Raw genomic sequence first — 26,344 nt, 5'->3', positions numbered from 1 at the left:
AGAGCTCGCCGTTCAAGTGGTAGGGTGTTCCACAACACAGGGCCATAGAAACAGAAGGTGGCATCTCCAGTGTTTTTGGAACATCTAAGAGGAAGGTGGAGCTATATAGATCAAAGTCTTCTGGAACATAAAATGTAATGGAGTCTGTGATATATGTTATTACTTTACAACTCTAAAAGGTTTGGGTAGCCAGTCACCAGAACTGGACTAATATTATCTCTTCTCTTAGTGTTAGTTAACATTCTTGCTGCAGCACTGAATTACCTGTCATTTCCTTAATAGAAATGACATTAATAGAAATGAATAGAAATAGTCTAGTTATCCAGTAAAAAGGGAATTACAGTAATAAAAGCATGTATTAGCATATCTTTGAATGAAAAAAAAAAGGTCTGAGAAGATGAAAGGCTGTTCTTGTGACCTTGTTAATCATGAGAATAAAAAATTCAATCAGAATCTCAAATCACACCCAGGTCTGACCGCACGCTGCAGGGGAAGTCGTGTGTATCCAATTATACCTTCCTGCTCTCCGAGGGAAACCTCAGCCAGCTGTTTATGGTTCCTGTATGTGGGTGATATACATTGTGCACGTGTGAGCATTTACATGGCTTGTGTTTATGCGGATGTGTTGCTGCATATTGTTTGCTTTTCATTAGGAGCATGATTTGGAGAACTGTTTGCCTTTGCACATTGCATTAGTTGGGGGGATAAGGGGAGCAGAAAACTACAGTGTTCTCATTTATCATTCTGCTAAGTTGGGAGAAAATCTGTTTATATACAAAGTGGGCAGTGATCCAGTTGCTACTGCATTCCCCACTAACTGAAATAAATACACATAAACACAAGTACATCCAGATTAGGCTCTCGGCCTGTGTGTGTGCGTGTATGTGTGCGTGTGTGTAATGAAGAGAGAGGGTGGATTGAAAAGAGTTATGTTAGGGGCATGTGGGCGATTATTTTATGTCAAGGTGAGGAAGGGAGGGTATGTGCAGAAAAACACTGGCTCCCATCCTTATATAATTTAGGAAAACTGAGACAGATAGTATCCAGACATTATCCGGTTATTATCCAGACATGGTGTCTTCTGTCAACACATACACGCACACGCACATGCACACGCACACGCACACACACACACGCAGACACAGACAGACAGACAGACAGACAGACAGACAGACAGACAGACAGACAGACAGACAGACAGACACGTGTGTGCGCTCGCGCAGTGGCATAGCTGAATGGTTGGAGAGCCCAACCCAGGGTTAAATGCAGATACCTCATTTCACTGTATATGCAAATATACAGTGACAAAATACCACACAAGGGAGTGTGGACTATTATATTATGGCTTCTCTACTGTGCACGTTCAGATGCCAGTGTGCCATTCTCCATCCAAACTGTCAGGGTTTGGATGGAGAACAACAAGAACTTGCTGTCCCATGTGACACTGCTGTTCAGTGTTTGATTGGAAAGATTGTTCACACGGGGACTCTGCATTGGATTACAAATCCTGTGCCTTCTTCTAGCCGACCAATCAGCCCTTGTGAAACAACGTTTTACTAGGATAATAAAATGTCCCCTTGGGTTTAATGTTTAAAGGACAAGGCTGTCCCTGGGATGTGTGCAGAGAGGTGTGAATCTTCACTGGCCTCACAATTTGATTACGATTCACCTGTTAACGATTAGATAACACATTGAGATGCATCGTACCATTCTATACCCATTTGTTTGTATTACTGCACAACGCTACATTATCATCAGTAGATACATATTATTATGAACTCCTTTTTCATTCACAAAGTGCTTTAATGCGATCCTTAAAATATAAATGTCTTAAAGAGGTGGTGCCATGGTTTTGCGAAAATGTTCAATCCTCAAAAACTAAATTGTCATTTTTTGTTTTACCTACATGTAGGAGAGAGAGACTCACTGAGATGTGTTTGTAATTATGTCTCTCTGTGTATACAGTACAATGTACATGTACATATTACAGTGTGTGTGTGTGTGTGTGTGTGTGTGTGTGTGTGTGTGTGTGTGTGTGTGTGTGTGTGTGTGTGTGTGTGTGTGTGTGTGTGTGTGTGTGTGTGTGTGTGTGTGTGCGCGTGTGCGTGTGCATGTGTGTGTGTGTTAATTGCACGTCTATCTTTGCTGGACCCCTGGGGGGCTGCTTTAGCAGTAGTCTGTCGTCTCTGGCAACAATAACCCAGATCTGCTATGAGAGACCCCGAGGGATATGAGAGAGAGGGAGAGGGAGGGAGGGAGAGAGAGAGAGAGAGGGAGAGGGAGAGAGAGAGAGAGACTGGTGTTTTTCTGTCTGCCATATGTGTTCACACACATCCTCCAGAGTTTAGCAGATGCACACAACACCTGTTTTTTTAATTAGCTGCAATGACAAGGCATCCATTAAGCTCTCTAACTGACACAGTGAAGGAATGAGTCTGTCTCATACAGGGAAACACAAGTAAGAAACCAAGTAGGAGGAAGGAAAAGAAACCATAAACCATACTGTACATTGTACACCACAATTTAGGAATAGGTTTTGTGCAAAACTACTGTTCCAATATCCCAATACTATGTTACTGGTCCAATATTCAATACTATGCCACTGGTCCGACATTCAATACTAGGCTATGTAACTGGTAAAATATCCACTAGACTATGTTATGTTACTGGTAAAATATCCACTAGACTATGTTATGTTACTGGTGAAATATCCACTAGACTATGTTATGTTACTGGTCAAATATCCACTAGACTATGTTATGTTACTGGTCAAATATCCACTAGACTATGTTATGTTACTGGTCAAATATCCAATACTATGTTATTGGTCAAATATTGAATACTATTACGCTCAATGATGCAATTGTTACACAGGGCAGCAGCTATGTAGACACATCTGGTATGTCTATCACCTTGGCAGTGCCCTCCTGGTCACTGTCATCGGTGCAGAGAGCTTATCATACGCTGTGCCCAGTCAGTCACAGGGCTATCGCTGCCTAGATAAGGAGCCAGACATCGTGCTACGCATGAGAACACAGGAGGGTGACGGAGATAATGCCCTCACTTCCTACCTTTATCTGCTGTAACCCTGCTTTTATCACCCACTGTGTCTGAGGAACACCTCTGGTCTAGCCGGGACATGAGCCCACTCTATGCAGTACTTTATCATGTGACAGTGTCGCTCGCCAGAAATAACAGATTTTATACCAAAATAAAACCCACATATCTGTTATTTTCAGGAAGGCGACACAGTCTAACAAAGTATATATCAATCAATCAATCAAAGTTTGTTATATAGCCCGTTTCATGCATCAAGTGCAGTTTGATGTGCTTCACATAATAGGTTTAAAATAAAGATTAAATAAAAAAACAGAAGGATGACAAATAAAACAATAGCATGTGAGAAAAACAAGTAAAGAAAAAAATTGCTTGAAAAAAATTACATTGTGGAAATAGTAAAATAGAAAAAAAAAGAAGAAAAAAACTAGAGTAGTGCACAAACCTAGGTCAAAGTAATGCTAAAAAGGTGTGTCTTAAGTTAAATCAGGCTATATATGCTAGCTACAATAAGCATTGAATTGATAAGCAATTACATTGAAGAAGAGTACTGCACTATTTCACCGCACAATGTATTTCCCATTTAAATAAACCTTCACCCGTGTCATTCTTTGAACAGTCAGGTAGGGGAGTGGGGGGAGCAATTCTCCACATCAGTGTTGCCAGATTTTGTGAGAGGACCAAGCGACCGGGTGTCTGAAAACAAGTCTAAAAGAAGCGACCGGTTTTACCACTTGAGCCCTTTTACATCAGCTATTTGAAAATAGCCGATCTACAAGCTCACAACGCGACGTGTTTTGAGCTTACTTGTTATTTTCTAAAATAATCTTGAAAGAAATTTAAAGATGTTGAATGTTTCGAGACATTTTTAACAACACCAATCTTTTATGTGGATCCCTGGCACAAAATCGTTTTAGATGGGGTCCGCAGACAAATACATTAATTTGGGGGTCCTTGACATGAAAATGTTTGAGAACCACTGGTTTAAACAACATTTAGGAAGCATGCCCAAATGAGCAACTACACTTTAGAAACAAACAAAATGAAAATTCAGGCAAGTCAGGCTAGTGTTGGCACTGGAAATACTGTGATCTTTAAAATGTGTCTGAATAATTCCATAAGGGATGGACTGTGTTGAGGCAGCCAGACACGAAAATAAAAATTATTCATTCAGATTCATTCATTCATACAAGCGACTTTACAGGAAAAACAAGCCCAACGTCGCTTATAATAAGCAGACATGGCAACACTGCTCCACATAATCACACAATCTAACAGCAGCCGTAAACAATGAGGAAATGCAAATCAGTTCCCATGTCCAAGTGGGGAGACAGATGTGGTTGGACTCACACTCCATTTCTCATCCTATTAGCTCCCTAATCGGACTGAAATGAGATGGCAAATGGGACAAGGTAGGACAGAGAGAGAGAGAAGGACATTGAGAGGCGAGGAGGAGATTTACATTGCATTCTACTATCAGGAAGACGAACCCAGTGCAAAGTGAGTGTGATGATGGCACCATCATAACCATCTGTCCCCAACCAGCCTGTCACCAGACAAAAAACAAGTCTGTGAACGATTCAGCACGGGGGGGGGGGGGGGGGGGGGTTAGTTTTATACCATTAAAGCAGCACTATGTAGTTTGGGGTGTCAGTGGCCACTTTGGACACACATAACATGGCAGCCAATGTCTTTGACTTGATTACCCACGAGTCTCTGCAAGCATGTCCGGCGACGATGGGCTGTGATTGGCCAGTCTTCGCTTTGACTGGCAGTTCTGCCTTGGTGCTTTGGCAAATGCCAGGATGAAACTCATCGTCTCCCCTATACATAGTAATGCCGATTTACAAGCTCACAATGCGTCACGATGCGACGCATTGTGAGCTTGTAAATCTGCTATTTTCAAAATATTTTTTACACATTTGAAAACTTGAAACTTGAATTCTGCATAATGAGTGCTTTCTACTTTTGATACTTTAAGTACATTTTGATACCAATACTTTTGTACTTTTACTCAAGTACATTTTAAATTCCGGACTTTCTACATTGCAGTATTGATTACTTAAACTAAAGGTAGGGTAAATTATTTGCTTTGGTTAAAATAAGTGTTATAGCTCTATATTCTGATAGTACTCATTGCTATTAGTGTTTCTTCAGTAAAAGGAGTCTCATGTCTCTCCAGCTCTTTATTAAACAGAAAATGCATTTTCAGTGCTAAGTCTCTCTTAAATTTTGTCACCTACCTGAAAATGTTTTATATTCTGTTTACTACAGAGCTAGAGAGACCCCTGTGACCTAACAAACACTCTGTAGTACTTTAACCTTTTTAACAAAAAAAAATAATCCAAAAAATATCACTTACCCTACCTTTAAGTAAAAAAAAATAGAGTGCTATTTCCACCACTGCCCCTAAATACGCAGATAGAAAAGGGTGGTTGAACAGATGTCAGACAGACCTAATGCATCACATCTATTTAAGTGTTTAAGATCGTCAGGGAAGACTTGCATTTAATTAATTCTCCCTCCGAGACACTGATGTTATTTCATTATTACGCTGCTGATGCCAGACAGGAAGCACTTTAAAATGTCGGCTTGAGCAGCCCTGGGTCCCTTAGTTTGATCATCTGTCCTCTGGGATGTGTGGAGGGAGGGGTGTGGGATTTGAACCTGTGACCCATCTCATCGCAGGTCTCTCTGTGCACAGCAGTAGCAGGCCTTTCATGTAGAGTGGTGTTGGGTATAATTAGGTCACTTCATCAATGTCAGCACTTTCAATGCCTGGCATAGTGCTCGTCTTGATGAGCGAGGACCAATGTGCCAAGTCAGCGCAATGCAGAACACATTAGCTCTGAGAGAGGAGCCAGTTCCTCATTCTTCACTGTGTACCTCATCACATCTTGGCATGTCAACAGTAATGCATCAAATGGGACCTTGTCTCAATCACACTGTATTGTGCAAAATGTTTTAAGGCTAATTGGTTTGGAATCTCCTCAGTGTGAGATGCAGTGCCCTTTGCATTGTTCAATAATGCCATTTGAAACAACAATAAAACAACAACAATACCCATTGTTCCCAAATGGTAATAGAACAATGATAGCTAGTGTAATCCAGGGATTCGCAAAATGTTCAGGACACGACCCCCCAAAATAATGATCTTTGAACGGGGGACCCCCCATCCTGATAAGCACTTGGAATTGTAGGAGTTGAGGCATTATATTTAGTTTGACTCGGTTCCACAGATAAATTGAACAATATTTTCAAATAGCCAATTACAGTATGTTTAAAGTGCTCATGTGGCCTCATAGTCGCTTCTTTTGGGCTTGTTTTCATACACCTCGTAGCTTATTTCCGTCACAAAATCTGGCAACAGTGGTTAAAGTCAGTGTAAAACTGGACACCTGTTTAACAAAGGAAGGCTGCAGGATCTCTCTAAAGCCTGCTGGGTTGTGTCAGTCTGTGGTAGGTTTAAACAGTGAAGCTACAAAGTGACTCTAATCCTAATGTTTCTGCTAGTTTTAAACACTATGTTATGACACTAAACAGACCAGACGACACAGTGGTATGACTAATGAAACGATGATGACACTGGTTGGAGACGAAAGCTGTAGAGCTTACCATGTTACTTTGAAGCTCAGAGAGAGGAAAATTACATATTACTGCAACAAAAAAAGAAATAAATATATATATATATATATATACATTTTTCCCAGTACAACATCAAGAACCCACTGAATAAGCCAACGAAAGTAAAGTATTGGAGACGGGCATAGAAAATGAGGGTGCATTAACATCAGTGATCTCACACAGGGTGTGACTTGCAGTGCAGTACAGTATGGAGAGATGGTTTTCAGCTTCAAACACTTGAAGCGAGCAGGATGTAAGCTTTGACAGCCAGCGAGGGATTATAGCTGAGTACTGTTAGGTCTTATGAGAAAAAAAAACATTACATAGAGAAGTTTAAGTCTAGAGATCAAATGAGAAAGTAGAGAAGTTTGACAACTCGACCGATAAACAGAGAACTGATCTGTCCATAATAACATATATATATATAAGTATAATGTAAGCAACTGGCTGTTGGTTGCATTGTGTCATAGCAGCATGTAAGTAATAGTTTTCAAGCCCAGTCCTTGTTGGTACATACAGTACACTGTACATTATGGCTTATTGGCTTATGGGTCCGATGTTGCGCAGATAAGAGCAATGGTCACCAAAGTATGGCCATTTGAAGTGTTAAACACTGCTATAACACTGCTGCCGAGCAGCGATGCACTGACATACCTGTGCGACCTTGTGTTCGGGAGGTAGGGGTCTACGACCACTTCCTGGTAAAACCGGAAGTGAACAGATCCACTTTCGGGTTACATCATTGAACTCCACACCCCTCAGAGAGTGTGTGGGTTACGTTTGTAGGCAATCCGACATACCGGAAGTTGGAAGGAGTGGTCATTTTTGATGAAATTGGAAGTCTGTGGGACCAACCACCAAGTTTGACGCATTTAGCATACTGGGAACTGGAGTTATGGCTGTTTAAACCCCAGCCAATAGGAACATGGAGGGGCCGGGAACACGGAGGATGAAGGGTGGAGCCATTAATAGAACATACAGAAAACAAATTGAAAGCAAGGACCACTTAGCTGAGATAGAGATGAAGCAGGGATCCCCACCACTACATCTTGTTATTTTTTGTGTTGCAGATTCAACTTTTTCATAGATTTCATAAGTAGCTTCATAGACTTGTTTGACAGCACTCAGTGTATGTAGGATTCATGTTAATGTGTATTTTCAGACATTTAACCACATAATCCATCAATACTTAGTGAACTTGACCCTTCGTGAGGCGTTGTGAGCTTGTAGATCTGCTATTTTTGGCCAAAGTTCTCCTCAGAATAGGGATGCTATAGGGTTCAAGTGGTTAATGTCAATACAGGTTCCTAATATCACACAAAGATTTGCCGGCCCCCCCTGTAGTAACTCTGAGGACCCCTGTAGGGGTCCCGGACACCCTGTTGAGAACCGCTGTCTTAAATTGATGTGAATCCTGGTCGCACGTACATCATTGGTTCATCCTCCAATTCTGCCACAAAACAGGGCTGACTGATCACGCATCATGAGACCGCTGTGATTGATCGTGTCTGTGATTGATTGGGAAGTCAATTAAGGAAGGAGTTACACAGTAGACGGCTAGTGAGGGGTGAAATGAGTGATTTTCCTGCTGGAATTGGTTCTTCTTCTGCTGGCCTGGGCAACATTGGATTTCTTGGGGACTGTTGTCCCTCTCTTGAGGAGGAGGAGTGCAGTGTCATCCATCAGTAAGGACACACTCACTCATCCTTTGTGTCGCAGCACCTTTTCAGCATCCCAATCAATAACCTATAGTCTTTCTTATCTCACTTCCTCAACGCCGTTGCATAGTTCTCCGTGTCTCTGCTCTTTTCTGTGCCTATACTGTGTTTGGTTGGTTAGGTACAGTTATACAATAATGCTAAAAGGATAACAGAAAAAAGAAGAATTTGTTTCCATTGTGGTCCTGTGTATTCAATTCATCAAGACATATAAAGACATACAATACTACGACAGAACATCAATACTAGGAGCAGTAAAAGTATATTTACAGACAAACAGTGGGGGGTAATTTCTTTTGGCAGCTAGAAGACTTGTCTTGGTCCAGTTGTAAATTGCAGGTGCTCTTTTATGACGGTTTTGAAGGAAGGTAGCGAGTCGCACCTTTTGATGGCTTTGGAAGGGCATTCCACATTGGTGGCATAATAGTAGAATGAATTCATCCCCATGTTTAAGGTCCTTAAGGGCGATTTTTTCATGCGAATAATACTTTTTTTTTTAAACCTTATAAAGTCAATGCAAGCGTACATGGAGCGAAAAAGCGTCTTTTAATTATTCGGAACAAGTCCGAGTCCGTATATTCGCATATTCGCCGGTGTGTAACCGCCTTTAGTGTGTGTGCCGAATCTGGGGGGAATGAGATCAGTGGAGCTCCCTCTGGTGTTGTGCCCGTGGGCATCACTCACTTTTTTTAAGTAGTCAGACAGGTACATGGGCACTGGTTTGATTGATTGATTTAATACTTTATTAACAGTTTTCCAAAAAAAAAAAAAAAGTACAGTTCAATACAAGGTCTGCTAAGAGGATTTTAAACCCAAGAAAGCCTATGGCTTGTTTCCATTGGGGTCCTTTTGTACTCAATTCACCAAAACATTTAATGACAGACAAATAGTCCTTCGAGTATCTTGAAGACCAGGCCTTGTCTGTCTGTCTGTCTGTCCGTCCGGCCGTCTCTATGTTGCTTCGATTGACCATATTCACAGCCATGTTGCTCTTACATCCCCACCACCACCACGTGACTGTGTACTCCTCCTCCAGGGGTACACGGTCACATTAGCCGAACATGGTGTGTGTGAAGGATTTGTTCAGGCCAGGGTCAGGTCGGTCAATCCTAACCCTCTTATTTCAACCCTAAGAGGATTGAACCCCGATACCCCTTTGATCCTGCGCTATAGGAGGACACACACATTAGTTTACTTGAACACACAGTAAATCTGTTTTCAAACTTCATTTGGACGTCCTGGTGCCAAAAGTGCCGCTCTCACGTGTTTACCAATGAGAGTACGAACACGAAGGCAGTCGGCCCAATACAGTTTTGGGCCTAACCCTAACGCTAAGTATGATTTATCTGTTTATGGTACTTTGAGTGAGTTCAATACGTTTAGAGAGAATTATACATTAATGAGTAATTGCCCCTCGATGGGGGATTAAAACAAAGTTATACTGTAGATATAATGGAGGTTATGAGTGTGATTATTTAACAATTACTGTTCATAAGAGATTCTTTGCACACGTGCAGACACACACGTACTTCTATGGTACACACTCTCACACACACACACGTACACGCACACGCACACGCACACGCACACACACACACACACACACACACACACACACACACACACACACTCGCGGTTCAGATGGAGTTCATGTTGACCTGGCAAGCGGACGGAAAGTGGGAGACAAACTCTCTTATCACCTCACAAGCATTTAGAACATCTGGACTTGGTGTCAGGGCTCTCTCTGTCATAGTTATTATGATAGATACGTTCTGAGAGAAAGGTCACCCTCATGGGTTCGCTGTTAGCATCGGAATATCACTGGTCTGATAGTTATTAAACCCATCATCCCTCCTGTCCTGCATTAGGAGGGCTAAGGTCAACAGGTCAAGGATGTTGTTAACCACAGAACACTGCTGTGTTCTATCCACTGTTACTCACTATGTAGTCCTGCTTACATACCGTCACTGTATATATATATATATATATATATATAATATATAAATATAATCCTGCTTACATACCGTCACTGTCGGGCAGAATCCTCTTATCTCCATATTCTGACCTTTTTGTGTTTTTTCTTAAAGGACGACTTCACCACTTTTCAACATATCTTCATATAATAGGTCCTCACTAATGCTCATGATAAAATGATAATTTTTTTTCCTACTTGGTCTGTGTCTCATAGGAGGGCTGATTTTTTTTTCCAAAAAGATTTTAAAAAATGTATTCAGATTTGTATAAAGGCGAGAACAATGGGATCTATTATTGCATTGCAACTTTCCAGGAATACAAAGCCTGCAGTTTCTATTAGCTTGGATTCCCCATCGATGATGTCACTGGTAGACGGGTTTCTGAACTGTCTACAGCCCTCCTCTGAGACACAGACTGATTAGAAAAGAATTGTACCATTATTAGTAGGGGGTACTAAGCACAAAAAATGGCCAAATCGTTACGCGGCGGATAAAAGCATGAAATTTGATACAGATGTCCCTTGGGTCATCCTAAAACATCCTAGAAGGGGTGCCCAAAAAAATCTTAAACAGGAAGTGACTTATGGACATAATTCAAAATGGCCACCTAAACTGTTGACCGTTGACTCAAAAGACACCAAAAGAATCTCCAAAAAGCATAAAATTTGGCACATATGTCCCTTGGGTCATCCTAAGACATCCTAGAAGGGGTGCCCAAAGGAATCTGAAACAGGAAGTGAGTTATTGACTAAATTGAAAATGGCCGCCTAGTGTTGTCGATTGACTCAAAAGACAACTAAAGAATCTCATAAAAGCATACAATTTGGCACACATGTCTTTTTGGTCATCCTAAGACATCCTAGAAGGGGTGCCCAAAGAAATCTTAAGCAGGAACTGAGTTATTGACAAAATTGAAAATGGCCGCCTACAGTGTTATCTATTGACTCAAAAGACAACTAAAGAATCTCATAAAAGCATACAATTTGGCATACATGTCCCTTGGGTCATCCCAAGACATCCCAGAAGGGGTGCCCAAAAAAATCTTAAACAGGAAGTGAGTCATTGACAAAATTGAAAATGACCGCCTACAGTGTTGTCGATTGACTCAAAAGACAACTAAAGAATCTCATAATGGCATACATGTCCCTTGGGTCATCCTAAGACATCCTAGAAGGGGTGCCTGAAATTATCTGAAACAGGAAGTGAGTTATTGACTAAATTGAAAATGGCTGTGTACAGTCTTGACAGATGATGCAAAAGACACTCATAAAAAATAATCTCATAAAAGCATGAAATTTGGTACAAATGTCCCTTGGGTGATCTGAATGCATCCTAAGGGGTGCCAAAAAAAGTTTGAATAGTCTCTCAATGGAAAACACTCCTCCCACACGGGCTGCACTGCTACAATATTCAAATCGAGCAGCCAATCTAGCATTTGGTCCAGAAGCCTGAAAGCTATGCAATCTCTACCATCTCCTGACAAATAAATTAAAGTCGCTGATTCGTGGACACCTTTATGGACACTCTTGCCAGAGGCTGCTTAAGTTTGTAGAGAACTCAAGTGTGGCTGCAAAGCTGAGCCCTTCTGTTCGAGAAAGTGTAGATGCCGGGATGCTGGGTTACCTTGCAGAGCATTATGCCAATGTGCTGGTAATTGCGAAATGGCACACATGAATACATGTAGTTACTAAACACTAATCACAAAAAAACAGTAATGATCAAGAAGAAAATACATGAGAAGATAGAGTGTAAAACAAGCAAGAAGATGTAGAGTGCAAAATAAATAAGATGCAGAGAGTAAAATAAGAATATGCAGAGTAAGATAAGATGCAGAGTAAAATAAATGAGAATATGCAGAGAGTTAGATAAATAAAGAAGATTCAAAGAGTACAATAAAAAAATTATGCAGAAAGTAAAATAAATAAGTGATGTAGAAATGAAAACAGAAGGTAGACTACAAAATACGGCAAGTTATGCACTGCATAACCTGTCGTATTGAGTCTGCATAATATGCAGACTGCCATGGTCAACTGTTTAAACAGCCATTTAGAATTTCTTCAACATGGTCCCTTCCTAAAAAGTTTAATAAACAAGCAAACAAATAAATAACCCCTTCTAGGATATATTAAGAAGCACTCAATGTACGTACCAAATTATACACTTTTATGACGTCCCCTTATGTTTTCTTTTGTGTCAACTGCTTTTAGGCGGTCACTTCCTGTTTAAAACCTTTTTGGGCACCCCTTGTAGGATGCGTTCAGATCACCCAAGGGACATTTGTACCACATTTCATGCTTTTATGAGATTCTGTAGGTATCTTGCATCATCTTTCAACACTGTAGGCGACCATTTTCAATTTAGTCAATAACTCACTTCCTGTTTCAGATTATTTTTGGCACCCCTTCTAGGATGTGTTAGGATGACCCAAGAGACATATGTGCCAAATTGTATACTTTTTGGAGATTCTATAGGCTTTTTGAGTCAATCGCCAACACTGTAGGCGGACATTTTCAATTTAGTCAATAACTCACTTCCTGTTGAAGACTTTTTTGGGCACCCCTTCTAGGATGTCTTAGGATGACCCAAGGGACATGTGTGACACATTTTATACTTTTTGGAGATTCTTTAGTTGTCTTTTGAGTCAATCGACAACACTAGGCGGCCATTTTCAATTTGGTCAATAACTCACTTCCTGTTTCAGATTTTTTTGGGCTCCCCTTCTAGGATGTCTTAGGATGACCCAAAGGACATGTGTGCCACATTTTATGCTTTTTGGAGATTATTTTGGTGTCTTTTGAGTCAACGGTCAACAGTTTAGGTGGCCATTTTGGATTTTGTCCATAACTCACTTCCTGTTTAAGATTTTTTTGGGCACCCCTTCTAGGATGTTTTAGGATGACCCAAGGGACATCTGTATCAAATTTCATGCTTTTATCCGCCGCGTAACGATTTTTCACTTAGTACCCCCTACTATATATCATGAGCATTAGTGAGGACCTATTATATGAAGATATGTTGAAAAGTGGTGAAGTCGTCCTTTAACCCATTGATACCCGGAACGCATCTGTGTCACTTTAGATTTCTTTGGCTATTCAAAAATAGCAGATATACAAGCTCATATCGCGGCACCGAGTGCCGCGATATGAGCTTGTAGATCTGCTATTTTTGAAAAATCGTGGAAAAATATTTTGAAGATTTTTTTCAAAAAACTGTTAGGATTTAGTAAACATTTTTAAGAATGGCCTCAGGTCTCAATGGGTTAAATGAACGTCCTACTTGATCATACTGCAGCGTCACATCAAAGCATCAAAAGTAGCAGATCTACAAGCGAGCTTGTAGATCTGCTACTTTTGCTATTTATGTTCTATTCCTTCTGCAACAGAAGGAATAGATCTATTGGCTCAATGATTGATCATGTAGCTACAGCCCATAGGTAACCATGTTCTGATTTTGTTCTAATTTATGCATCAAAAAACATTTCCCTCAGATTCTAAACGACCTGACAGCCGAATACATTTGGCCAAATATAGATAGATAGATAGATAGATAGATAGATAGATAGATAGATAGATAGAAGGGGCACGGTGGCACAGTCGCTAGCCCTGTTGCCTAACAGCTAGAAGGTCCTGGATTCGATTCCCGCCGGGGACGCTGTGGGCGCTGGGGGCGTGTCTTCTCCTCCGCGTCATCAGCGCCCCATACCCTAGGTGGGGTTGGCGAAAAGGGCCTCTCTGTGTGGAGTTTGCATGTTCTCCCCGTGTCTCCTAGGGTAGTTAACACCCTCACAAAAACATGTAGTAATCCTGGTCTCTATACCGCCTCCCCATGACAGCCGGGGCGCCTGATGGAGGGGAAGGGAACTGGTTGGAATAACGTGTTCCTTCCACGCACTACGTCCTACTGGGGAAACTCTCCCCTGTCAGGTGACAAGAAGGTCAGTTGGCTCGCATGCATTGAAGGAGGCATGAGCTCGGCCCTGGGCTCCCTAGGCTGGTGGGGGTAGTGTAGCGCCCAGGATCACAAATTGGCACCGGGTGAAAAAGGGTTACAAAATTGTGGGATAAAAAATTTAAGAAAAAAAATATCGATAGATAGATATATAGATAGATAGATAAATTGTCACTGTGTTCCTTGTGTTGTGTGACCGTTCAGTAGAGCAGGTGTTGCATGACAGAAACGTATAGTAAGAGGCCTATAATGATGACCATTCTGCAGAATTAAACAGCATACAAACACAATGAGTCTTAAGCTGATTTGCGGTCACAAATCGCTGTGAACCTGACTATTAGACTTACAGGGGAAAACCCCTCATTCTTTTCAAAACATGCTTCAAAGTTCACTTCAAGAGTTCAGGGGTCACGGTGGAATTCTGGAATACGATGTGTGAAGTTGATTCTAAAACGTTTGGAATGTTTCTCCACTGAAGATCCCCTCTCCCTCGTTGTCTTTGTTTTGAACACTGTTATTGTCTCCTTATCTGCTCACTATAAATACAGTATACTATACTCGGCTTGGTTGAATGCTTGATTCTGATTGGTCAATCGCTGAATTCAGCGGTCTGTTATTTCTTGATAATGACCGATGAGCTCTATACAGACCGCTGTCTAATCAAAAGCTCAGAGCACCTGCTCGCCTGCGCTGCTTGATTTTATGCTGTATCTAGACTGCCCCAACGCTCCCGATTTCGTGTATAGAGGGGCGGGTGTATAGAGCCGGCGAGAGATTGCGGCTGATCCCATTGGTTCACCGATCTGTCCGTCAACCCCCGCCCCGTTAACACAACATTACGAGCGACGCCCACTGCACTCTGGTTGGTTGGGAAGTGAAACACTTCCTCATACCGAGTACACGGACGCGCTGGGCCAGGCTTTTATTTTTTAGCAAAACTAAACAATAAAAGCCTGGAGATCGAGGCTATGCTGTATCCAACATGACAGCCATGAAACAGAAACAGACTAATATTCAGGGAGGAAGACTTAAAGGGATAGTTTACCCTCAAAATGACTTTTTTTCTATCAATTAGTCACCCCACGGAGACTTGAATTCATGCATATTTTTTAAGACAATAATTTGATGACCAGCAGTGGTTCCGGTTGGAAACATAAAGAGTCTCCTTTGTATCTCCTACCGGAGCTGTTGCCTACCGGTCCGCTGGTCATCAAGTTATTGGCTTAGGAATGCAATAAAAACAAAAAGATATCCATGAATTCAAGTCTCTGACTAATCAATAGGAAAAAAAGTATTTTTTTGGGGTGAACTATCCCTTTAACCCATTTAGACCTGGAACGCATCTAAAATAGCAGATATACAAGCTCATAGCGCGGCACCGAGTGCCGCGCTATGAGCTTGTATATCTGCTATTTTTGAAAAATCGCAAAAAAATATTTTCTATATTTTTTTCAAAAATCTGTTAGGATTTAGAAAACATTTTAAGAATCGGACTCAGGCCTTAATGGGTTAAGGTTATCAAATTACTTGGCAAATCAAATTGTGTTGATATCCGTGAAGAAAGTCTAAGCCAAATGTCTTTCACCAGTTTTAATGTCTCACCATAACATGATTGTTAGCCTCAGTCATATTGTTATTGGCCAGATTGCGTTCTAATTTTAAAGTTGCGTAGCACTTGGCTGTAACGGTTGTACTGGAACACGGCTACAAAGCCCCAGGCAGCTTCCAAAAACATTCCAGCAAATTGCTTTCCTCATTCATAAAGTTACTCTTCTTGAATAACAACAGAGAGCTAAATATGACGGGTCTTAAATCTTTGAAATTACAAAATGAAATCCCACATTTCCACGCTGACGCACGACATCAGAAAGACTGATAAGTCTCCCTTTCTCAACTTGTTGTCTCAGGAGCTCAAAGGGAGCAGATGTTTATATTAAAACCACTGTTCTGATCCAGCTCTGACCTCAGTCTGTTTGAATGGATTGATTGTCAAAGTAAAACAAACAGAGGTGTTTCTGGAGCAAAGACAAAACTCTGTGTTTCTTGAACAAGATGCTCAGGACTGAAATGCAGTGGTGGAAAGTAACTAAAGACATGTACTCAAGTACTGTACTTAAATATGATTTTGAGGTATTCTTTTTTACTTAACTGGAGTATTTCCAATTTTCGATACTTTTACATCTCAGAGACAAATATTGTAGTTCTGCAATTATTTGAAACCTTTAGTTTCTAGTTACTTTGTAGAGTTTGATTATTATTACAAAACATGACATTAATCACTTCAGCCCCATTTAAACTTTGGCTATTTGAAAATAGCCGATCTACAAGCTCACGACACGTTGCGATGCGACGTGTTGTGTGCTTGTAGATCTGCTATTTTCAAAAGGTTTTTTAATACATGTTAGACACATGACAACTTGTGAAATGGGACTTTCTACATAATGAGTAATTTTACTTTTGGTACTTTTAAGTATATGTTGATGCCAATACTTTTACTCAAGTAAATGTTGATTACCGGACTGTTACTTGTAACAGGGTGCTTCTATATTGAGGTATTGATGCTTTTTTTTTAAGTAAAAAAATGTCAGTACCCAGCAATCACAATGACGTCATGATGACGTTATGATGACGCCCGGTCATCACCCCGGTGACGTTCAGGACTAGGCCAGATCACAGCCCATATGGGGATGATCTTTACGTCATTTACAGGACGTCATCACCGGGACATCATATGGACATTTGGACAGCAATTTTGGGTGATGAGAAATGTGTTTAGATGACGTCCTGGAAGTGACGTTTTTGTGGTCAGGATTAATTTTGGTTGAAATCAGGTGATATTCTGGGCCAGATCTGACTTGTCTTGGTTTGACTTGATCTAGCCCCAATCGAGACGTCACTGATTGGTCCGGGTCCTGACTGGTCCGGGTCCTGACTGTGCTTGCTGGGTACTTTTTCCACCACTGCTTAAGATGTTGACGTAGTTGTTTTTCCTGCTTATTCTTCTCCCCTTGCAGAAGAAGAACATCAGTGTGTTGTTAAGCCTCAGCGTTCTGGCTGTCTGGGGACTGATGCTCCTGTCAGCTCGTCTCTACTGGATGGGCAACAAACCACCCAACTTCTCCAACTCGGACAACCCTGCGGCCGACTCGCCGCACCTCCTGACTCGAACCCTGACCTTCCTCCACCTGCCCGCCGCCAACGCCTGGCTCCTCCTCTGTCCCGACAAGCTCAGCTTCGATTGGTCCATGGACGCTTTGCCTCTGATCGGGAGCGTGGCCGATTGGAGGAACCTTCTCACCGTCGCCTTCTACGGCGGATTTATCCTCCTGACTCTGTCTTGTCTTCGTGGCCCCGCCTCCACAGCCAAGGAGGCCAATGGTAAGGCCTCGCTGGCCAATGGCAAAGCCTCGCTGGCCAACGGGAAGGCGATCGCCAACGGGAACGGCTACCACCACGCCCCCGACACGAGCCACTACACGAGCTCGGAGCAGCTGGGCTCTCTAAAGACCACCCTGAACGGGTCGGATAAAACTCTCTACCGCCCCTCGCAGACGTCCCTGCCCCCTACGAGACACGTGGTGGTGTTTTCTTTAGGTCTTCTATGTTTACCGTTCCTTCCTGCCACCAACCTGTTCTTCTACGTGGGCTTCGTGGTGGCAGAGAGGGTCCTTTACATCCCCAGCATGGGCTTCTGTTTACTGGTGGCCGTCGGGGCGAGGACGCTGTCCGTCAGACTGAGGACGAGAGGCCGTAAGGTCTTCCTGTTGAGTGTGTGTGCAGGACTGGTGCTGCTGAACGGCATGAGAACCGTTCTGAGAAACACAGACTGGAGCAACGAGGAGAACCTCTACAGATCTGGGATCAGTGTGAATCCTGCTAAAGGTGCGTAGTGACTGTTGTTCACAGTTTACACAGTACACAGTTCCAGGCTGAAAGCACTGTGTCTGTCCTCTAAACCACATGCATCACACTACCTCAAAATTGTACTTAAGTACAGTACTTGAGTAAATGTACTTAGTTACTTTACACCACTGTTGTTTTGTTATGTAAACACAGGGCAAAGTTACATACTATGCCTTTAAAGGAAGTCATGTTTTATACTATAAACAGAAAACACCAGATACTATACTATAACCTTCTTCCAAATAATGTATTTAATATACTGTATGCATTTCATTCTGGATTCACATTCACACTATAAAACTATAAAAAAAAGTTTCATGTCCGTTGTCTCAGTCTCCTGACAGAGAGGTAATTGCGACGATGTCTGAATTACAATAAAGATGGCGGCACATCCGTTGTCCAATCCGATGTGCCGTCCCAACACCGGGCTCTTTTAAATGTTGTGACACACACACTCATATACTGTAGCTAAAATCTAAAATGACACAGATGCTTTCCAGTTTTAACGGGTTAAATCCACCTAGAACTTGAATAACGTTGAATAACACGTCTCTCCCATGCAGCTTGGGGAAACCTGGGCAACGTTCTGAAGAACCAGGGCAAGATGTTGGAGGCCGAGCAGGCGTACAGGAACGCTCTGTACTACCGAAGAAACATGGCCGACATGCTGTACAACCTGTGAGTTCATCCTTCTGCAGAGAGAGAGAGAGAGAGAGGGAGAGAGAGAGAGAGAGAGAGAGAGGGGTAGTAGCATATGCATACGTGCACAGACTGCACACACATTTCACACAGTCAGGAAGAGTGACAGGCAGGAAGTATTTTATGGCAGCAGAGCACTGACATGATCTGACATAATGTGAGGAAAAACCCCCTTTGCAACAGTCAACAACACCAGACATGAAACAGGACTTATTATTGATGGAGAAATAGCTTCCTTTGTCCCTTGTGGCCTTGATCTGTTCCCCCTGCCAGTGATACGATTAATTGTGATTGGTGTGCCTGCAGGGAGAACTTGAAGCCACTTCTAATCCCTTCATTAACCCACGTTGTCAAAGGTGACCAACCCTAATAACTAGACCCATGTCTCTGGCTGCGCTAACAACGTTGTTCTATCCTGTCTTGAATCCCATCAGAATGCCGGCAGGATAGAATGTGAGGGAGACCAAATTATAGTATTTTTGTAGTGTTTGTAGTGTTGTTGAAAACAGAGATGCTGTTTCAACATGATGGATGTTTGGTACATTAAATCAACAATACAGACATCAGAGACCACAGGTTTGGTTTTTATTCCTCAGCTGAATCCCCCGACATTATCTTGTCTCTGTAACTCCATTAACCATAATTTATTATCAAACGACCTCTGGGTTTCATGTGTTTTCAAATGAAAACAGCTGCACTCTCTATTGACAGGATCGTGTGACAAAGTAAAATTTGCCTTTAATGTTACTTAAAATGCAATCTGGGAACCCATTCGGTTAAAAAAAGGAAGAAAATAATCCCTTTTTTGTTTGCATTTGAACTTGGTTTGTCTCCTCCCCTTTCTCAGTCCACTTCCTCCCGGGTGCTTCTGTGTTTATTCCTACTAACAACAACACTACATGTTTAAGACAGTGGTGCTGACAGACTCTGCTGTGAGCAGAATCTGTCTTGACCCTTGAGAGATTACTTGTACAACTACAAATGTGATCTGTAGTTGTATTAATGGGTAAAAGAGGGGGACACATCCGATGAGAGAAGCTTCTTTGCTGAATATTTAGATGTATTCTGTGCTTGACAGACAGAAACATTTTCTCTCCCAACAGGATCTAATATTAAAGGCCTTTGCAGACAGGGTGCGATTAGTCAATCAGTTTTTACCGCATGCGAAAAGACGCACGAATCGAACTGGGTTCGATTGGAAAAAAAACGCATCGCATCGCCGCACGGTAAATTCAGAGCCGGTGTGCATGAGGTCATTGAGAACCATGTGTTCATTTAAAAATATATATTGTCCGTTTTTTCCGTGCGAAAAATGGCACCCTGTCTGCAAAGGCCTTTACACTAGGTAAAACGGCACCAGACATCATGAACGTAGTGGCTCTTCTGTGACAAAATGCAGTTGTATCCAGTTTCTAGAGCAGGGGGTCTTCAACGTTTTTCCATCACACGAAGACTTGCCGGACCCCCTGTAGTAACTCTGAGGACTCCCTAGGGGTCCTGGACCCCCCTGTTGAAGACCCCCTGTTTCTAGAGCAGTAAAAGGGTCAACTATTGCATGTCTCTGTTCCCCAGGGGCTTGCTGCTTCAGGAGAGCCAACGATATTCTGAGGCGCTGCATTATTATAAACTGGCCATCGGGAGTCGGCCAACTCTAGCATGTAAGTAGACTTAAGAGACTTATTATAATAACATACAGTATGTATCGTCTCTGTCGGGTGGAAAACTCATTATGTCCAAAACTGTTATACTTTCCAGGATTCAAAAAAAAAAAAGGCAAATGTAGCAGATCTACAAGCTCGAAACTGGGAGGCTTCGCGCCGCATTCTGAGCTTGTGGATCTGCTACTTTTGATGCTTTTGTGTGACGTTGTTCAGGGGCGGCCTTAATGATTTGGGGGCCCGTTTCAAGAGCTCATATGGGGGCCCCATATGCACCCCCCTGCAAAAAAAAAAATATATATATATATTTTTTTTAAACGTTTTTTTTTTTATTATTATTAAAAAAAAATGTGTGGACTGAAGTTGGTTTGCTTCCACAATCCATAATGATGCATTTTCGAACTAAATTAATTAGACTATCTGCACTTCTACTTTTTTTTTTTTTTTTTTTTGTGGAGGCCTTCTGAGGTTGGGGCCCCGTTTCAATTGAAACGGGTGAAACATGGGAAAGGCCGCCACTGACGTTGTTGTATGATCAAGTAGGGCATTAATTTACGAAAAAGCACACAAAGTTAGAATATGGAGATTTATCCTGAGGGCCCTATTTTCGCCGGTGCCTTACCCATTATCCCTAAACTTCTTTGCCAGGTTTTACTATTTTTAAAAACATTTTCAAATAGTTCAAATAGCAGATCTACAAGCTCACAACGTGTCGATGCAGATCGGCTAGTTGAACTATTTGTAAATGTTTTTAAAAATAGTAAAAAAAATGGCAAAGAGGTTTAGGGATAATGGGTAAGGCACCGGCAAAAGATATGGCTTAACCCATTAAAACCTGGAACGCATCTGTGTCACTTTAAATGTCTTTGGCTATTCAAAAATAGCAGATCTACAAGCTCATAGCGCGGCACCGAGTGCCGCGCTATGAGCTTGTAGATCTGCTATTTTTGAAAAATCTTGGAAATTTTTTTTTTAGATTTTTTTCCAAAAACTGTTAGGATTTAGATTTTTTTTAAAGAATCGCCTCAGGTCTTAATGGGTTAAAAATAAAAATATATCTTCTCTTGAATATCTCTAACGTCTCCCTCATCATCTCTCTGTCCCGTCCTCTTCCACAGCGGCCTACTTGAACACAGGCATCGTTCTAATGAACCAGGGCAGCCAGGAGGAGGCCAAGCGCACCTTCCTGACCTGTGCCCAGATCCCAGACGAGAACCTCAAAGACCCACACGCCCACAAGAGCTCCGTCACCAGCTGCCTGTACAACCTGGGGAAACTGCTGCACGAACAGGGCCGGCAGGAGGCGAGTGTTTTTATACTACGTTAGGGTTGCATTTACGGTATATATATGTGTTGGTTGTTATATTACTGCATGTCGTATCGCAGCAGGTTCTGTATCACTCAGGGACGTCACAGGCTCTCAGAAGGTGGGGGGGTGGACTTTCGGTGGACTATAGCCCTTATTTTATACTTTGGCTATTCAAAAATAGCAGATATACAAGCTAATAGCGCGGCACCGAGTGCCGCGCTATTAGCTTGTAGATCTGCTATTTTTGAAAAATCTTGAAAATTTGTACAAATCCTTGAATATCATTTTTTTCAAGCAAACATTTGTACCTGTCAAATGTAAACGATTTTTTTTTTACAAAAATGTGCGTTTTTTGGGCGGATTTTGTTAGTTTTTTCCCGGTGTTTTGGTTACTTTATTTCGGTTTTAGGGTTAGGGTAAGGTTAATTAATAATTTTTTTATAACATTTTTTCAAAAAGTGGGGGGGTATGAAATCACGGATCTGTGAGAGTGAGGGTGTCGCGTCGTACGCACAGTGAATGGCCGCGACGCCCCTGGTATCACTGATAGTCTCACGAGCCAGACTGTTTCCGCCCACAATTTTCAAACGCTTCCGTCATGCCGCCTGGAGCAACGGAAGCTCTGGAAATTATCGGAGGATAAAGTGGATGTGACGCCTCCTCTCTGCTCGTCTTTACAGTCACGCAAATTTGTAGCACTGTAAATCAAAACAATCGGAAGCATATATTAGCTTGCTGCTTATCATAAATGGAAATTCTAAAATAAAATGTAAAGATTTTTTTTTATATAATTATTTTCGTGAACGGAAATGAGGAACAGATGACAGCTTCCTGTCTCTGATTTGGGGAGGTGTAGTTCCAGACTCTATAGCATTTGGAGATAGTGGAATAGTTCTCTGGCTACACAAGACTAGTACTGTATCTCTGCATCAACACCAAATTCAATTTCCTGGAGTAGGACTTCAAATGTTGCTACTTCCTATTTAACCCTTTTAGATCACAACTTCAGTCATGCTGCTATTTAACAATAAACTTACAGTGACAGAGAAAGTTTTTGCTCTGCCATACCCAATATATACCCTTTTTGCTGCATATACAATCTTTGACCACTGTGATATAATTCTGAAGACTGATATATCCGACCCACTAGAACATATACAATGTGTTTTTCTTTTTGGTAGAAAACAGAAAGAGATAATGTATTCTGATTTGCATGTGCAAAGTGCAAAGTTTCATGCCAATCGGTCCAGACAGACAGACAGACGGACGGACGGACGGACGCGGACGGACGGGTGCAAAAACACAATCTCCGTCTCCTGGCCTTTCGGCCCGGTTAGGTGGAGATAATAAAAAGTTTAGAATTCACCACTGGTTTCTTGTTTTCCCAACAGGAGGCGCTGTCAGTCTATAAGGAAGCTGTACAGAAGATGCCTAGACAGTTTGCTCCACAGAGTCTGTTCAACATGATGGGTCAGTAACTGATGGATCCATTTATTATCTTCATCTTCATTCACACACTGAGCTGTTGCACTAAAATGTTCATGTTCTTTGAAATATCATTTACATACAAAGTGGTATTTTGATGAGGTGAAACCTTTGCGTTGAATTGAATTTCCCTCGACTCCAAAAAGTAATTTAATTTTTTTGAGTGTATGTCTACGCCACTGATTATCAACCTTTTTAATTTCAAAAACCACCAATTTGATATGCATTGATGGGCCATCGGACCCCATTTGATGGGATTTTGATCTCTTGGACCCCAATCTGAGAGGTTTTTTTTAGACACGATTTGGTCCGAAATGGTCTGTCATTTAAGTCCAGAATTCCTTTACTGTCTACAGTACGTATACTGTAGGTAAGATAACAATGAAACTCTGATCAAAATAGCCATTCTTGTTCGTTCTCTAGTGATATTTACAGTAGGTGTACATAATACATTGAAGAGACTAACTATCAATTATGATCGCTGGTGAATTCCTTTACTGTCTACAGTATGTACTTTAGGTAATGTAAGATAACAATGAAACGTATCAAAATAGCCATTCTTGCAAGTTGTCTAGTTATATCAACTTGTACATGTAATAATGGTGAAGATTAACTATCAATTCTTTAGACGTTGACACCCCCAAGGACCCCTGGGGGTCCCTGGAACCACTAGTCTAGCCTAGTCTTATAACACATACAACACAGTCTGGAAACCGGGAACAGTTTTACTGGTTTGTTAGCCAGGCATAATTAAGACAAGTTGTGAATTTGATGACATACTTGCCTTACTATGAATGCACACTATGACCTTTTGAGTTGAACAAAATGAAGATCATTTGTCAAATATTGTTGAATACCTGCAGTCCTGCTCTCATCCATTTAAACCATTTAGATTAGAATGTGTTGCCCTGACGTTTCAGTACTCTATAAAAACACGTTTAATGTACCAGAGCCACCTGTTTGGATTCCAACACCATAACTCTTAAACATGTGCTCAGTCTTAGTGTAGATGTAACCGACATCATCTCCAAGAGAAGCCAAACTAATCCCTGTAATAAATCACATCCCTCGTTGTGTTATTGTATTACTAACTACATCACTGGAGGCACATGGTGATTGCATAGTTGACATTACAGCGGAGCCTAAAGCCTGCAACATTCCTCTGGGTTAGCCTGAGCACATTGAGAAAGAAAGAGGAGATAGTGTTTTGCCAGGTGGAGGAAGCAGGGAGGGGTTACGTGATATCTGGGGGACACTTTGTTACAAGTGATGTCATCAGACCTTCTTTACCACCAGTGGTGTAAAGTAACTAAGTACATTTACTCAAGTGCTGTACTTTTTTTTTTTTTTTTTTTACAATTTTGAGGCATTTTTACTTCACTGGAGTATTTCCAATTTTCAATACTTTTACTTCTACTCCACTACATCTCAGAGGCAAATTTTATACTTTTACTCCACTAAAAATATTTGAAAACTAGTTACTATTTGTAGATTTTGATTATTATTACTAAACATACATTATCCACTTCAGCCCTATATACAGTACATTCCGGCCATTTGAAAATAGCCGATCTACTTGTAGATCTGCTACTGCATAATGAGTACTTATACTTTTGGTACTTTAAGTAGATTTTTATGCTAATACCTTTGTACTTCTACTCGACTACATTTTTAATTCTAGGACTTTTACTTGTAATGGAGTATTTCTACATTGCAGTATTGATACTTTTACTTAAGTAAAAAAATTGAGTACTTTTTCCACCACTGTTTACCACTGGGGTCCATCGCAGTGGTTCTCAACCGGGACCCCCAGGGTTTCAGAAATGAAATGAAAAAAGACCATTACCATTATGAATACATGAATCTCCCAGAGACCCTGACCTTTGCCCTCTCTTCCAGGAGAGGCCTATATGAGGCTGAACAGGCTGGAGGAGGCAGGTCACTGGTACAGAGAGTCTCTCAGGTCCAAACACGACCACATCCCTGCTCACCTGACCTACGGCAAACTGCTGTCCATCACCGTAAGTCCCTGTTCTCTTACTGCTGGGAACCGCTGATAACACATTGACTGCCAGGAATTAATGAATTCATTCATCGGCCACAGCCAGTGTGGGCATAAGCCAGCCTATTGAGTTGTTTGCTATGATTGTTAACACATACAGTGCCAAGATCGCATCGATGCGTTCTTTCAAATCCATCGCTTGAGTGCCAGCATTCAAAAGAACACATTGATGCGTTCTTTTGAATTTTCCTTGTTTAATCTGTGATCGCACGGCTGTGTTTATTTCTCATCAACACTTTCGTTTTCCACTTACGTCACACTCACCCGGAGCCGGATGTAAAAAAAAAAATTCATTTCCGGGTCACATTGTTATTGTTATTTTCGGCCAGAATAAGGAAAAACACGGTTTTTCACACGGTATAAAAAACGAACGGACAGCTCAACTTCTATTTTCTTTGGTCCGGGTGACTAACAGTCATCGTCGTAGTGTATCACATCGTTTTCAGGCCGATCAGCGGACCAGGGATTGTCGAAAACGTCACATCCGGTGAATGACAGGATATGACGTGGGCCTGTTTGGGAGGGGGCGAGCGAGGTGATCAATGTGTGGATTTGCTGCTCTCTACTGGTGGAACAATCGTAGGTGCTTGACAACACAATCAGAGAATTTATTTGAATGAAAAATTACAAAACTAAAAAATTACAAAACACGCAAATTGCTGGCAGAGGGGTGAGTACATTATGAATAAACTCTGGCAGTCAATGTGTTAAAGGAGTTTCACCCCAAAAAATATGTATTTTCTATCTATTACACACCCCATGAAGGGTTGAATTCATGGAGTTTTTTTTTGTTTTTGTCGCATTCCTAAGCCAATCATTTGATGACCAGCGGAGTATTGACCGATGACCTGGTCATCAAATTATTGGCTTAGGAATGCGACAAAAAACCAACATCTCTTTATTATGGA

The 26,344-nt window shown here is 41.5% G+C and overlaps 1 protein-coding gene across 1 annotated transcript in view; it reads left to right on the top strand.

Moving 5' to 3' along the window:
* The window catches only part of tmtc2a (transmembrane O-mannosyltransferase targeting cadherins 2a), a 91,280-nt gene that overhangs the window by 40,034 nt on the left and 24,902 nt on the right, over positions 1-26,344 (top strand). Inside the window, exons 3-8 of the mRNA XM_080421825.1 lie at positions 17,335-18,202; positions 18,787-18,901; positions 20,495-20,580; positions 21,699-21,883; positions 23,281-23,359; positions 25,274-25,395. Of these exons, the coding sequence (XP_080277951.1) occupies positions 17,335-18,202; positions 18,787-18,901; positions 20,495-20,580; positions 21,699-21,883; positions 23,281-23,359; positions 25,274-25,395 (1,455 nt within the window). The remainder of the gene's footprint in view (positions 1-17,334; positions 18,203-18,786; positions 18,902-20,494; positions 20,581-21,698; positions 21,884-23,280; positions 23,360-25,273; positions 25,396-26,344) is intronic.

The sequence above is a fragment of the Gymnoscopelus braueri genome (assembly GCF_963280865.1).
Source record: "Gymnoscopelus braueri genome assembly, chromosome: 23".
In the NCBI taxonomy this organism is placed as follows: Eukaryota; Metazoa; Chordata; class Actinopteri; order Myctophiformes; family Myctophidae; genus Gymnoscopelus; species Gymnoscopelus braueri.
The sequence above is the reverse complement of the archived record's forward strand: the minus strand, read 5'-3'. Positions and strand labels throughout refer to the sequence as shown.